The sequence below is a fragment of the Sarcophilus harrisii genome, chromosome 2, assembly GCF_902635505.1.
Source record: "Sarcophilus harrisii chromosome 2, mSarHar1.11, whole genome shotgun sequence".
Classification (NCBI taxonomy): Eukaryota; Metazoa; Chordata; class Mammalia; order Dasyuromorphia; family Dasyuridae; genus Sarcophilus; species Sarcophilus harrisii.
The window spans coordinates 595,120,954-595,137,822 of NC_045427.1; the positions used below are offsets into that span (position 1 = coordinate 595,120,954).

The 16,869-nt window shown below is 36.4% G+C and overlaps 1 protein-coding gene across 1 annotated transcript in view; it reads left to right on the forward strand.

Moving 5' to 3' along the window:
- The window catches only part of VSTM4 (V-set and transmembrane domain containing 4), a 133,927-nt gene that overhangs the window by 83,266 nt on the left and 33,792 nt on the right, over nucleotides 1-16,869 (forward strand). Inside the window, exon 5 of the mRNA XM_031956281.1 lies at nucleotides 12,538-12,571. Coding sequence (XP_031812141.1) covers nucleotides 12,538-12,571 — 34 coding nt within the window. The remainder of the gene's footprint in view (nucleotides 1-12,537; nucleotides 12,572-16,869) is intronic.

Below are 16,869 nucleotides of genomic sequence, written 5' to 3' on the forward strand. Positions count from 1 at the left end.
TAGGTTCTATTATTCTCATTTTACAGTTAATTACACTGAAGCACACAGCAGTTATATGATTAAGGTCACATAGCTAGAAAGTATCTGAAGTTGGATTTGAATGAAAGTCTTCCTGACTCTAATGCTCTCATTACCTAACTGACATAGGTACAATTCCTAACTTTATCAATTCTCAAAAGTAGTCATTTTTGGTTTGTTTTTCCTTTGCCTTAGTAGAGAAAACAGAAGCAAAACAAGAATTGAGTACTTCTTCCTTTTTAAAATCATATCATCTTCCCATCCATTTGGAGCATCATTGTTTTCCATCCTTTCTTTGATCTTCCTCTTTTCCCCAATATCTTATTGCTTCATCATTTTAATTATGTCCAACTTTCTGTGACCTTATTTGGGGTTTTCTTGGCAAAGACAGAGATGTGATTTGCCATTTTCTTCTAAGCTCATCTTACAGACGAGGAAATTAAGGAAAACAGAATTAGGTGACTTTCCCAGGGTCACACAAATAATAAGTATCTGAGGCTGAATTTGAATTCATGAATGAGTCTTCCTGATTTCAGGCCAGTGCTCTATCCACTGTGTAATCTAGCTTTTCTTTCCCCCAGCTAAGAACATCTTTTCCCTGCCAATTAGCATCCTTTACCACCTTTAGTCTATTCTGAGCCTGAGCACTCCTGATATTATTCTTAATCTAACTCAAGGTCACATAGCTATTAAATAGTTGATACAGGCCCCAAACCAAGGTCTTCCAGTTCTAGAACATGCAGAATAGTTCACCTGCCCTCAACTAATACCCACAAGATACCTATATGGGCACACATGGTACATAGGTACCATGACATATACTATCATTCATGTGTGTGATAGGAGGAAGAAAGAAGGGGGACCTCTAGTTTTATTAGAAAAGTTCCATTTGGGCAAAGCTTCTATCTTATTTAATGTATGTTTCCCTTTGACCTCAGTAACTTTTTCATGATGATGTTAACTACTGGTACTCTTTTCTCCTTATACCTAAGTATTGGGGAAGGGACTCAACCTATAATTTGATTCACATCAGGCACTTTTGAATAAGAAATCTCCATCTACCAATGGAGAGCTGCATCTTCTCCTTTTGATTTTAGAATGGTGATTGAGACAGTTACAAGTTAAGAAACATGCTCAAGTTTCCTTAGGTCAAGTTTCATAGTTTGGTCTCGAACTTGGGTCTTCCTTTCTCCAAGTTCAACGCTATCCATTAGGCCACATTGCTTCTTATGCACAGTCTGCTTAATTAAGGAAAATGTCATTAAGCATGTACTATGGACAAGGTACTTTCTTGAGCACTGGGGATATAAAGACAAAGACAGAAATAATAATATCCTCTATCCTCATGAAGCTTGCATCCTACTGGAGAGCACAACATAATAAAAATATCATTTGAAGGAAGAGAGAACACTCACAACTAATGGGATTGGGAATGACTCTTTGGAGGAGGGGATACATCTGATGTGTCTTTAGAGAAGCTAAGGATTCCAAGAGGCTAAAGTGAGGAGGGTATGATTTCAGGCATGGGGGAAGATGAAAAGAAATAGTGAGTTTTCAAAAACCAGTTAAACATCTACTATCTAAAGCATTGTGATAAGTGCTAAGGATACAAGGATAAAAATGGACAGTGTTTGTCCTCCCTCAAGGAATTTGCATTCTATCAGGAAAGCAATATACATACATACATACATACATACATATGTATACATATATGTATGTGTGTATATATGCAAGATATATGCATATTATACACAAGGTAATTTGGGAGGGACAGGGCATAAGAATATGGGGATCAGGATGCTTTCCGGGAAGCCTTTGTTGAAGGTAATTTTTAAGCTGCTCTTGGAAGGAAACTAGCAATTCTAAGGTACAGGTAAAGAGTGAGTGCCTTCTAAGCAAAGGGGACAACATGTGATGAGAAGTACAGATAGAGGATGAACTGTCATATACTTTCAGTACCCATTAACTTGTGGGTACTGGTTGAGGGCAGGTAGAAGTATTCTACGTGTTCTAGAACTGGAAGACTTTGGTCCTGTGTCAACTATTTAATAGCTATGTGATCTTGACTAAGAATACAAAGAGTGTGAAGGCTCAGAATAGAGTAAAAGTGGGTGAAGGATACTAATGGTAGGGAAAATGTGGTCTTAGCTATATTGAGAGAAAGAAATGTTAGATGACTTAGAACACGGGCCTGGAATCAGAAAGACTCATCTTTGTGAATTCAAATCCAGCCTCAGATATTTATTAATTGTGTGATCTTGGGAAGTCAATTAATTCTGTTTGCCTCAATTTCCATCTGTAAGTTAAAGTTGAAGTTGAAGAAGAAAATGGCAAAAGAGCTTATGGAATGAAGTCAATTTAGCAGGAATATAAAGTGCTAAAGAAACTTCAGAAACTAATGAATGAATCATATGCAAACGTCCTTAAGGAAGATCATAATAGGAAGAAGAAATTCCTTTCAAAATCACTTTTGTGGTTGACCTGTTTTATACTTCTAGAACCAGTTTAGCCCTAAAAGAAAAGCTGCAAATGGTAGTGAAAGAGAATTAGATTTAAAGTCTTCTTTTTGAAACTTAGCTTTTGGTAGTTACTAGCTGTGGGTTCAAAGTCAAGTCATCTTATTTTCGGTCTCAGTTTCCTCTTCTATGACATAAGGGAATTGGATTTCCTTCAGAGTCCCTTTCAGCTTCCACACTCCATGATTGTAAAACTTCCTTTTCCCTTACTTTTTACAACATTGATGGTGTCAGCTACAATCCAATTCTGTGGTTTTTCTGTTACTCATGATGGTTTGAGTCAGAAACAACTGGGCTGGATGTAGAGATGATGGCAAGCCGAATTTGCCATATCACTGCTTTTAGACTTTTGGCTTTTGATTCAGAAACTAAACAGATGTGAAGAGTTACTGATGGATCTCCTACCATGAGATTTTGGGGAGTTCTTTTTCCATATCCAGCTGTATTGTAAAGCCTTGGTGGTCAGCAGAGCAGCCACAGAATGCTAGTACTGTGGATTCCACTTTTATTTTATTTTCTTAAGCACACACACTGGTCAACAGGATCCATCATTCTTTGGATCAATGTGAGGAAAAGTCTCGCCTTGTGCTTGGTATTCTGTGCAAAAATCACGCAAGCAAAACTATGAGAAACTTGATCAAGCAGATGTTATCGTTGGTACAAATACACAAAACTCTAGAGGTAAAAGGGCAAAGAATAGGTGGGAGGAAGGAGAGGTTGGAGAGACTCACAATGTTCCCTGCAGAATGAATGTCGAATGAGAGGTAATGTGGCAAAAAACAGGTATCGCATCAATTGATCTGAATTTGAATTGACTGCTTACAGTATCTGTGACCATGAGCAACTAAGTCGCTTTGTTTTTGTGGGCCTCAGTTTCTTTGTTTGTAAAATGGAGATGTTGAATTGGGGGGAATCTTGAATTCAATTGAGCAAACCTTTAATAAACCATTACTGTCTCTGCTACTTCTAAGATCAGATACAAAACTTTCCATTTGGCATCTAAAGCCCTGGCTCCAATCTTATTATATATTATTCCTTTTCCTATAGTTCATAGTCCAGTCAAATGGGCTCTTCTTTATACAAGATACTCAATCTTCTGACTCCTTATTTGACCCCTGGCTGTCCTAATCCCTAACAAGGACTTCTTCCTTCCCTCTTAAAATCAGCATAAGAATCCCATTCTACCTGAGCTCTTTCCTCATCCCTACTAGCTAGTGCCTCTCTCCCATGTCTGATTCTTTGTAATTCCATGGACTGCAGCACACCAAGCTCTTCTATCCTCCACTATCTTCTGAAGTCTGTCCAAGATCATATTCATTACTTCCATGACACTATTCATATCTTCTCTCCCTTCCCTTCTCATTTTGCCTTCAATTTTCCCCAGAAATTGTCTTTTCCAGTGAGTTGTCTTCTCATTATGTGGCCAAAGTATTTAAGCTTCAGCTTCACTATCTGTCCCTTCAATAAATAGAGTTAATTTCTTTAAGTTTCAATTGATTTAATCTCCTTGACATCCAAGGGATTCTCCAAAGTCTTCTCCAACACCAGAATTTAAAACCATAGATTCTGGAATGCTCAGTTTTTCTTGTAGTTCAATTCTCTTGGCTTGGCCAAGCTTTATTCTAAATACTAAAAACACAAAGACTAAATCAAAATAGTCCCTGCCTTCTGGAAGCTTACATCTATTAAAGGAAATGATGTACATATAGGAGAATATATAAAATACATATAAGGATTCTGGGAGAAATCAACAATCTCAGATATGCAGACAATACCTCTCTGGCGGAAGAAAGTGAAGAAGAGTTAAAGAAGAAGAATTAAAAAGTGTCGTGATGAGGATGAAAGAGGATGTAAAGACTTAACATTTAAGAAAAATAACTCAGATTATGGCATCTGGTCCCACCAGTTTCTGGAAAATAGAGAAGAAATGGAAGCAGTAACAATTTTATGTTCTTGAACTCAAGATCAAGATCATTGCAGATGGTGACTGTAGCCCTGCAGTTAACAGATTCTTGCTCAGGAATTGGAAACTGAGAGGATGTCCATCTGGGAAATGGCTGCATAAATTATGATATATGAATGTAATGGAATATTGTTGTTCTGTAAGAAATGATCAGCAGGAGGTTTCAGAGAGGCCTTGAGAGACTTGCATGAACTGATGCTAAATGATGTGAGTAGAACTAAGTACAACCAACCATTGTATACAGACATAACAAGATTATATAATGATCAACTGTGAAGGACTTGGGGCATTTCAACAATGAGGTGATTCAAGATAATTCTAATAAACTTGGGATGGAAAGAAACATCCAAATCCAGAGAGAGAATTGTAGAGACTGAATGTGGAACACAACATAGCATTTTCACCTTTGTTGTTGTTGTCTGTTTGTTTGTTTTGCTTTCTCATTTTTTCCCTTTTGAGCTAATTTTTTCTCAAGCAGCATGGTATATGTGGAAATATGTTTAGAAGAATTGCACATGTGTAATTTACATTGGATTACTTATTGTCTAGGGGAGGGAGGAGAAAGGGAGGGAGGGAGAGAAATTTAGAATATAAGATTTTTCTAGAGTGGATGTTGAGAACTATCTTTGCATATATTTTGAAAAAAATTAAAAGCTATTATTAAAAATCACAATAATTTTTAAAAGATACTTGCTTTGTGAAAGGAAAGCTATGGTAAAACTGGATAGCATACTAAAAAGCAAAGGTTCATATAGTTAAAACTATATTTTTTCTTTTTCTTTGAGCAAATCGCGTAATGTTTAGAAACTTTATTTTCTTCATCTGTTAAAAAAAGAAAAGAGATTAGGTGTTTGGACTAGATGATCTCTAAGGTATTAGCTAGCTTCAAATCTATGTACCCATAAGGGAAAAAAAATTCACTTTTTCTTCCAAGAGTATCTGCATTTTAATCATAATCTCTGATTATGGAATAAAGGGCTTTATCTTCCATTAAAATTATCCTTTTTGTCACTTAAAATATGGAGAGAGAAAATAAGTGTGTGTGTGTGTGTGTGTGTGTGTGTGTGTGTGTGTGTGTGTTTGGTGGGAGTGGGGAGAAGAGGAGACTTTTGTAGTCTTCCTAAATTTCCATTACTGTCCAGCATTAATTATGTCTTTACAAGACTTGGGGAGCTGCCTATAGGCCCTATCTAAATAATTTCATACCCCACAAAAATATGAGTCTTCAATGTAATAATCCCTTTAACTTCTCTAGAGCAATGCTAGTCAAACACTCCAATTATATGTTAATTCTGGAAGAAACCTTAGAGGTCTTCTTATCGATATAAGGCTCTAATATGGAAGAAGTAAAGTTTAAATGGATTTCCTCTGGTAGAGTTGCCAACCATCTTAAATTTATAAGGAGTCTGGGAATCTCCCCCGATATCCTATCTCCCTGGTCTATAGATTATTTTGTTGGGACACCAGGGAGTGGCTGTGTGTGTTTACTATGCCATCTTGTGGCTATATCCCAGAAGATGTGCCTTCCTCTTCCTCTTTTGGTCCCTCCTCCTCAATACCCTATGGGCTCAGGTAATTTCTGTCTCCCTCGCACTTACTCAAACTTCAAAAACCTCGTAGAAAGGAAGTTCTTCTAAATTAGCAATCTTATTCACAGGGTTCTTTGAATCAAATCAATCAGTTAATAGAGTCAAATTATTTACTATGGGGATTTTTTTAAAAGCAAAATTCATAACGCTATAGGGGAAAATTAAATTTATATAACAATTAGAGTTCTTAAAGTCATGTGTTATTATTCACAGGTATGATCATAATTGCATAGAAGTGAATCACAGTGATCTCTAGATTATGCATTTTCCATCTTCTTTAAACAGAATTTTTTTGCTTTTGGCTTGTTTCCCCCTTTCTTAGTTTTGACTTCAGCTGTTGATCTTATATATAAAATTATAGTCTAAAAAACCTTTCCTTTGTCAAACATTCAGAGCTATCTATTTGTTAAAAATAACCATTGTAGAACCCTGCATTTGACACCTGAAATATTACCAAAGGAGTAAAGTGTTGAGGTTCACTCTTTTTCAGTTTTTTTTATTTTATAGCTTTTTTATTTTTCCAAATACATACAAAACTAATTTTCACCATTCACCTTTGCACAACCTTGTATTCCAAATTTTTCTCCTTCCTTCACCCCTTCTCTTCCTCCCCTAGATAGTAAGCAATTCAATATAGATTAAATGTGTACAATTCTTCTAAACATATTTTCATATATGTCATGCTGTACAAGAAAAATCAGATCAAAAAAGTGAAAGAAAAAACACTAGAAAGGAAAAAAGCAAACAAGCAAACAAACACCAACAAAGATGAAAATATTGTGCTTTTATCCATATTCAGTCTCTATATTTCTCTCTCTGGAGTGGCTGACACTTTCCATCACAAGTCTGTTGGAATTGCCTTCAATCACTTCATTGTTGAAAAGAGCCAAGTCCATCACAATTATCTTTTAATCTTGTGTACAATATTGTGCAATTCCTTTCCAAAACCACTTCACATGATTCAGATTGACTAAGATGACAGGAAAAAAATAATGATAAATATTGGAGGGGATGTGGGAAAACTAACACTAATGTTGGTAGAGTAGTGAAATGATCCAACTATTCTGGAGGGCAATTTGGAACTATGTCCAAAGAACCATCAAACTCTGCCTACCCTTTGATCCAGCAGTGTCTCTACTGGGTCTGTATCCAAAGAGCTCATAAAAAAAGGAGAAAAGACTTATATGTGCAAAAATGTTTGTAGCAGCCCTTTTTATAGTGGCAAGAAACTGGAAAATTGAATGGATCTCCATTAATTAGGGAATGGCTGAATAAGTTATGTATATGAATGTAACGGAAATATTAATGTTCTATAAGAAATGATGAGCAGGTTGATTTCAGAAAAGTTTGGAAAAAGTTACATGAACTGATTCTTACTGAAATGAATAGAATCAATTCCACCAACAATGTATTAGTGTCCCAGTTTTCCCACATCCCTTCCAACATTCATCATTATTCTTTTCCTGTCATCTTGAGAGATCTGTAGTGGTACCTCAGAGTTGTCTTAATTTGCATTTCTCGGATCAATAGTAATTTAGAGCACCTTTTCACATGACTAGAAGTAGTTTTAATTTCTTCATCTGAAAATTGTCTGTTCATATACTTTGACCATTTATCAATTGGGGAATGGCTTGTATTCTTCTGAGTCAGTTCTCTATATATTTTAGAAATGAGGCCTTTATCAAAAGCATTGGATGTAAAAATTTTCCCAGCTTTCTGCTTCCCTTCTAATCTTGTCTGAATTGGTTTTGTTTGTACATAACCTTTTTAACACAATGTGATCAAAATTGCTGAAGTTTTAATTGTTTCTAGTAGTTTTTTAGTTGATTCTCTAGGATTCTTTAAGCACACCATCATATCTGAAAAGAATGATAATTTTGTTTCCTTGTTACCTACTCTAAAGCCTTCAATTTATTTTTCTTCTCTTATTGCTAAAGTTAACATTTCTACTACGATATTGAATAGGAGTAGCAATAGTGGATAATCTTGTTTTCATTTCTGATATTATTGGTAATGCTTCTAGTATTATCCCCATTACATATAATCCTTGCTGGTGGTGTTAGATAGATGCTATTTTATCATTTTCAGGAGAACTCCATTTATTTCCAAACTCTCTAGTATTTTTAATAGGAATAAGTATTGCATTTTGTCAAATGCTTTTTCTGTATCTATTGAGATAATCCTATTATTTGTTAGTTTGGTTATTGATATGATGAATTATGCTGATAGATTTCTTGATATGTCAGCCCTAAATTCCTGATATAAATCCTACTTGGTCATAGTGTATTATCCTGGAGAAAAGTTGCTATAATCTCTTTGCTAATATTTTATTTAAGATTTTTGCATTAATATTCATCGGGGAAATGGGTCTTTAATATTCTTTGTTTTGGCCCTTCTTGGTTGATCACTACCATATCTATGTCACAAAAGGAATTTGGGAAAACTCCTTCTTCCCCTATTTTTCTGAGTTTATATGATATTGCAATTAAGTGTCCTGTAAGTGGCAGAATTCACTTGTAAATCCTTCTGGCCCTGGAGATTTTTTTAGGCTTAGGAAGATCATTAATGACTTGTTCAGTTTCTTTTTCTAAAATGGGTACTATTTAAGCAATTTATTTGTTAACCTGGGTAATCTATATTTTTGTAGGGATTCATCCATTTCACTTAGATTATCAGACTTACTGGAATAAAATTGGGCAAAAAGTTTCTAATTATAGCTTTAATTTCCTCTTCATTGGTGGTAAATTCACTCTTTTCATTTATTATACTGGTAATTTGGTTTTCTTCTTTCATTTTTCTAATCAAATTAACTAAAAGTTTATCTATTTTTTTTTAATAAAACCAACCCTTACTTTTGTTTATTAGTTCAATAGTTTTTTTTTTACTTTCAATTTTTATTAATCCTTTGATTTTCATAATTTCTAATTTGGTATTTAATTGGAAGTTTTAAATTTGTTCTTTTTCTAGCATTTTTTAGTTGCATATCCAGTTCATTGATCTTCTCTTTCTCTAATCTGATGAGATTAAAGTTCAAACAATGCTCATCCTCCTCCCTTCTTTTCCTCAACTATAATAGATCTTTTGTATACCTCTTCATGGGATGCAATTTACTCCCATTTTACCTCCACTTTCCTCTCCTCCCAGTACAATCCACATTTCCATCCCAAATTTTTTTATATCATCATATTAAAGTCAATTTATAACTATACCTACAAAGTATACCCCTTCTAATTGCCCTGACAAAGATATAGTTCTCAAGAGTTTCATGTATCTTCTTCCCATATAGGGATATAAACATTTTACTCTTTGAAAAACATATTTTTCCCTTTATTTGCCTTTTTAATGCTTCTCTTGAATCTTGTATTGGAGATCAAATTTTCTGTTCAACTCTGATCTTTTCATCAGAAATGAATGAAATTTCTTATTTCATTGAATGTTCATTTTTTTCCCCTGAAAGATACTGCTTAATTTTGCTGGGAAGTTGATTCTTTGTTATACTCTAAGCACCTTTGTCTTCTGGAATTCATATTCCAGGCTCATCAGTGCTTTAATATGAAAGCTACTAGGTTTTGGGTAATCCTGATTTTGGTTCCTCAATATTTGAATTGTTTCTGGCTGCTTGCAATATTTTCTCCTTGATCTTATAATTCTGGAGTTTAGATACAATATTTCTTGGAGTTTTAATTTTGGGATCTTTTTAAGGATGTGATCAGTAGATTCTTTCAATGGCTTTTACACTCTGATTCTAGAATATCAAGGTAGTTTTCCTTGATGATTTCTTGAAAGATGTTGTATAGGCTCTTTTTTTTTTTTTTCATTGTGCATTTCAGGTAGTTTACTAACTCTTAAGATTTTCTCTCCTGGATCTATTTTCTAGGGCAATTATATTTTCAATGAGGTATTTCACATTTTCTTCTATTTTTTATCTCTTTTAAAATTTTGTTTGACTGATTCTCAATTTCTCATTGAGTTATTTATTTCCATATGTCCAATTCTGATTCTTAATGAATCATTTTCTCCAGTTACTTTTTTTACCTCCTTTTGAATTTGGCCAATTGTTCTTCTAGAGGAATTGTTTTCTTCAGTCAGTTTCTGTGCTTCTTTTTTCAAGGTGTTGGCTTTTTCTTCCAAACTTCCCATAGCTCTCCTGCAAAGCTCTTCATTTCCTTTCTCCAGTTTTCTTCTAGTTCTCCACTATAGTTTTGTGTTCTTGTCTCCCCTATCTCCGTAGAAGTTCTCTATGGTCATTGTTAATGGTTGAGGCTGCTCTTAGGGCACAGGGGAGGTCATACCGACCTTCCTCTCCATGGAGACAAGGGCTTCTCATTGATTGTGCTGGGGCCAGTGCTGCAGGCTTCCCCTCGGCCTGGCCAAATCCTCCCTGTTGTGCTAGGGTTCAAGGGCTCCCAATTGCCTTCTGTAGTTCCCTTGCAGGTCTCACAGCAAGTCTTCTTGTTACTGGCCTTCTAAACCAGGGCCAAGTACCCAATGCTGCTTATTTTACCTAAGAGACTCCAGCTAGATTCCATGCACTAGACCTCCCCATGCTGCTCCTGTGCTGGGTCCTGTGCCCAACTGAGAGAGACCTTTCCTGAAGTCCTCCCAAAATGTCTTAGGCTGGAAAAATATTCATTCCAAATGTTTATGGGTTCTGCCACTGCAGAATCCATGCAGAGGCTTGCTGTAGTGTTGATTCTGAGGGAAGCTAGGGGAAGCTCAGGTGATATCCTATGCACTCTTCACCATCTTATCCTTGTAGAATATCTTGCTCACATTCTAGAATGGATTTAAAAGGAAAACCATCTGGAAATAGAAGGAATGCTGTGATCATTAGAAGCCAGCCCTGGTATACTAATAACAAGTCATGTCTGACTTAGCCTAATTTTCTTTTGGATAAAATTATTAAATGGGGAGATCAAAGGTAAGAGTTTGAGAGCTGGAAGAGACCTCAGCAGTCATCTTGTCAAGCACTTTCATTGAATAGATGGAAAAACTGAGGGTTAGAGATATCAAAAGTCACACAAGTAAAAACAACAGAGCTGTGAACTGGTCCTTCCACTTAAGATCCTTTAGTCTTTCCATTGTTTCATGCTCAACAGGATACCATAGATAAAATCTATTTGTACTCTGACAAGGAATTTGTTTTTTCATATGTCTTGGTAGAAAAATATATAAAAATGTAGACAAAATGACAGTGTACTTAGGTGAATTCACAACTTGTTGAACAACCATATCTGAAGAGAATCAAGTAATGGATTAATTTCAACTGGAAAGGAAATGTCTGTTATCTCACATTTAGTTTCTCCATTTAAATACCGTGCCTATCAATTCTGTGAGAGTCCTGTTGCTGAGACAGAGAGAAAATTCATTGACTATCAGAATTAGTATTCAGAAAGGTCTTAGGCTAAAATGACAGGCCCAAATCTTATAAAATGAATTTACAAAGGGTTAAATAATAGGATCATGGAATTCATAGATGGACAAAAAGACCTAGTGATCACTTAGAACAGTAGTTCTTAACCTTAATTGTGTTAAGGACTCTTCTGGTAGTCTAGTGAAACCTGTGGACTCGCTTCCCAGGATAATCTTTTCAAGTACATAAAATAAAATTCATAATAATTTAAAGGGAATCAATAGTTAAATACAGCTATATATCAGGAGGACCTATTTTCCTGAGTTCAAATCTGGCCTCAGACACATCATTTAACCTTCTTTGTTTCAATTTCCTACCTGTAAAATAAGCTAGAGAAGGAAATAGCAAATGACTAGAATCTTTGCCAAGAAACTCCAAATGGGGTCATAAAGAGTCATATATGACTGGAAAATGACTAAATAAGAACAATTTTTTTTTTAAGTTCAGGCTCCAGGTTAACAAGATCTAATGGAACCCTATTTTACAGATGATGTGATTGAGGCTCAGTGCCAAAAAATAACTTAAAGTGCTACAGAGTCTGTTAGAAATCAGCAAATTCTAAAACAGCATGCAGAGGATATGTGCTCTGAAACAGTATTCTGTGTGACAGAACTCCTTGATAACTAATGCCCCCTTTATGGAAGAGGGTGATAGACTAAACACATATCACAATGCATAATATCACAGCTGAATTCCTTCTAGGTCATAATTTTCCTTATGTGAAAATTCCTGTTGATACAATTGTTCCTTAGAGCTTGGGTGGATTTCTGTGACCCTTCTTCAGCTGCTGACTTGGGTTTCAATATCACAATTACATTGGTTCCAGGGAATTCTTGCTAGGCCCTCACCTCCCATTTCCAGTATGCCAGAGGTAAGCACAAAATGGGTCCTATAGGACCCCCAAACTGGTGACTCTCTAGTGGTAATGAGACAAGCAGCTTCCCCAAGCCCCAGAATCTCTGGTAACTCCTAAAACACTTAGTTATGAAATAGCATTTATTTACAGTCTTCTGTTTTGTTTTGTTTTTCCTTTTACAGTGAAACATTATTTGGTGAAATGCCCCCAGAACAGGTAGGACTATTTTCTTTCTATTTTCAACCAGGGAACCTAGAATTGTTTTACTTTCCTTTGTTATTAAAACAAAATTGTCTATACTCATATCTTTGCCTAAGAGACCTAAATACTATTCTCATGATGTTCTGAGCATCCCAGAAACATATGCCCTGCAAACATATGTGCTCTCAGCTTCTAATTCTTTGGGTTACCCTCTCCAATGTGGTGTAGTGTTTATTGTGTCTTCTTACAGGCTCTCGATAACCTGGCCTACATCCTGCCTTCTCCCCCTACCCTCATTAAAACTTCCATGCCTTGTGTGCCCTTCCCTGGGCACCATTACCTTCTGCAATATCATAATAGCTCATGTTGGATTAATCAAATAATTTAATCTTTGCTAATATGCTAATCATTTAAGGATCTTTATCTCTTCCAGGTAATGCAGTGTCTTAACCCAGTACAGAAGTAGGGAAGAATTCAAAGAATAAAGATTTTAAGGGAAAGGCAATATATAATGAGGGAGCAGAAGTTGTTCCTTTAAGAGGGTCACAAATAATGCTTGCAAGGAAGCATTACATTTCACTAAATGGAGTGGAAGGTCAGACTGAAGGTGGGGCTGGAAGTTGCAGATATGCTCTATGAAGATTCCTCAGAACATTATAAACTCATCACCCAAAGTTCCAGAAAAGAAGACTTCTATGGGAACCTAGGTGGTATCTGTAAACAGCTCTGTTGGTTTTTCCTTACCACCATAGGGCATGATGTTTCCATAAATCTCTGTGGTAGCATCATTCTTCCCTAGAACAAAGTGTTCTATTTCATACACTGAGGTTGACCTCTAACTTCCTAAGAATCAGGACTCCCCCCCCACACATGAAATCTTTCCTGATAAGCTGGATATAAGTGCCCTTTTCCTCTTGAAGTATCTTTGGATTTGCTGGCTTGTGTGCATGCTTGAGCATGCCCTAGAACAACATAGTTCTGCATAAATTACAGAGTCCTCCAGAACAGGGACTGCCATCTTTCTCACTGTTGTCATAGATTAACACAATGTCTGGCTTGCCAAAGTGGACTGAATTGGGCTCTCCCATTGCACAATGCATAAGAATTTTTATCTAATCCTTTTGGATGTTTCCAAGGTGTGATATTAATCCCCATGTAGGAAGCAGAAAGTGATGAACTTCTAGTATGAGCATCCTTCTTGCTAGATCCTGCCCAGAAAGAGAAGTTTATGAGGGATGATGAGTGGTAAACGAGAAACAAAGTGAAAGGATTTCACAAACTCTACAAAGGAGACGACGACAGTCACAAAAATGTTGAGAGGCTGAGTTACTGAGTACGCACACAGTTTCTGAATAGACTTTATTATTTCTCCCAAGAAGCTCTGCCACTTTTGTGGATTCAAGATATCCTCTTCAGGAATATGAGTCTGCCTTTCTGAAGGTCAAATGAAAGGCAGCTGGGGTGGACAAGCAGGTTATGAATAAAGCTTTTAAAAGTAGACCAGAAAGATGACATTGAAAAAGTCTTGATTGTATTTTCTTCCCACTGTTTTCAATATGTTTGAGATAAGAGCATGTCAAAGATGTGGGAAATATTGAAAGGATTTTTTTTCCCCTCTAAAATGTTCATGTCAAGATGGCTGACATTATCCCAGCACACCAAGGGCGTGAGAGCAATGAAGACTTGAGGTTGCTGGGTAGTTTGCTTCTAATATCACAGCCATAATGTGGAATCAAGAAATCTTTCATCTCTTTTTAGGGTTTTAGCCTACTTTATTTTTTCGCTAAAACAGAAAAGTAAGAATAATATTACTGAATATCATCAGTAGTAACCCAAATAAATTGTAGCTAGAGAAGAAAAAAGGAAGAGAAATGAGTTGGAAGAAAAATTAAAACATCTAAAAAGCAGAAAGCCCAGATGTAAATATAAAAAGAATATTTTTGTCTATTTGCATAAAATCATCACTATTAAAGTTATTATTTTACTCATCAAAGAAATACTAACTTTTGGTGTAGATTTATGATTTCATTGAGAATTCACTTTGGACACACTTTTACCACAGGACTTAAGCAACCATTCTGAGATTTATAGGCTAGAAAGTTGTGTGGGACACTGTGTGATTGTTCAGAGTCACATAGCCCATAAGCATTTCAATAATCTTGAACCCAGGTCTTCCTAATCCTGAGTGTAGCTCTGTAGTTGCCATATCACACAGTACCTCAAGCAATAATAAGAGCTCTCATAAGAGCTCTTATTTCTACACTCTAAGGCAGGGATCCTCAAACTACGGCCAGTGGTCCAGATGCGGCAGCTGAGGACAATTATCTCCCTCACCCAGGGCTATGAAGTTTCTTTATTTAAAGGCCCACAAAACAAAGTTTTTGTTTTTACTATAGTCCAGTCCTCCAACAGTCTGAGGGACAGTGAACTGGCCCCCTATTTAAAAAGTTTGAGGATCCCTGCTCTAAGGCTTTACAAAGAGCTTTCATCTCAATGACTCTGTGAGATCAGAAGTATAAGTTTTATCCCCATTTTATAGATGAGGAAATTGAGATTCAGGGTAACTGCATTACCTGAAATTGCAGAATTCAAGATTCTTGATTCCAAGTCTAACCCATTTTCTATTGCTTTGGTTAATAATCTCATTTTGATTTATTCTCATAGATTTCCTAAACTCACACCTGTTTATATTCAGAGGATTTGTGATTTTGCCATTATGAAGCCTTGGGTGTGGCCACTCCTTCCACCAACAGATTAGAGTCCATTTAAGACTTGGTAAATAAATCAAGGGAATTCACAGAGGTAGAGAGAGGTATCTATCTGTAAAGCAACCAAGACATTAAATAGGAGACCAGACTTGAACCTGGACCTTTCTGACATCAAGCTCGGTGCCCTAACCTGTACTGTCTTTATGTTTTTATATATCATTTAAAAATATTATGGTGTATAGTACTGAAGCTATCAAAGTTCAATTTGTCATTTTTAGGGAAATATCTTTTAAATCCAAAAACACCAAAAAAATGGGACCTACCATCATCACCATGGCTATTTTTATAAATATCATTCGAGAATCTGGAAGTTGAACAAGACTTATTGGGATGGGAGACAATTCACTGTTACCCACTTCTACAGTACATTAGGATCTAGAGAGCAAGAATGTTAATTCAGAATGTAAAGAAACAGAGCACAAAGCAATTGACATCCTTTTGGGATGGAAAGTGTTCAAGATTTGGAAGGAATCTCTGAAGGCTTTTGTCCACCACACAAATACAAGTCCCCTGGATGTGGAGTGTGTTGGCCCTGCCCCAGCCCAAAGAAAGAGAAACATCAGACAATGATGTTTAAAAATAAGCTACCCACAAATAGCAGCACTCTCCAGCTAACCAAGCATCCTCATTTTCGGGGAGTTTCCATCCGTGCATGTTTTCCCAACTTCTGCAGTTTTTCTGGCTCCAAAGAAACTTGTTCTTTCCTGTCAGAGATATAATACCACACTGTTGGACCCTAAGATAATACCCTCACTTTTCTTTTATTGGTAACCCGAGGCACAAAGACATGCTGTTTGTCAGCCAAATGTGCTCACAAGTATTATTGTTTCAATGGAGGAACTAAGATGCACTGAGGATAACAGTTTGGATTGAATGCCCCTGTGATGTTCAAATACGCACATGACAGCCTCAGAATAGAAACAGAACTCAAAAACCAAAAATCATAGGAGTTCTGTGGTTGGAGAATCAGAATTCAGTCTGGTTAGAGCTAGATGGGACTTTCGGTGTTTTCTAGTCCAGTGACCCCATTTTACAGATGAGAATTTCTTAGGATCATAGATCTGGAGCCGGAAAAGGTCTTAGAGATCATGTAGTTAAATTCCCTCATTTTATAGATGAGGCAACTTAGAGTCATAATGGGTAGGAAATTGCCCTGTGGGCCTGGAAACTTCGCTGCCCTTTCCTTCTTTTCCTCTCCCCTTCCACTGCTCTATACTCCCCTTCCCTTCCCTCTCTTTCCCTTCCCTCCCCTTTCCCTTTCCTTTTATTCTTTACTTTCCTTTTCCCTTTCCCTTTTCCTTCCTTTTCCCTTTTCCTTCCTTTTCCCTTCCCTTCCCTTCCTCTTCCCTTCTCTTCCCTTCCTTTCCTTTGCCTTGACTTCTTTTCCCTTCTCCTTTCATTTGCTTTATTTCTTTTCACAAGAAATACAGAACTAATGCTTCAAATCTGTTCAACACACATTTATGAAGTACCTACTATGTGCTACATGCTAGGAATACCAAGGCAGAAACAAATCCATTCCAGTCCTGAAGACGCTTATAATCT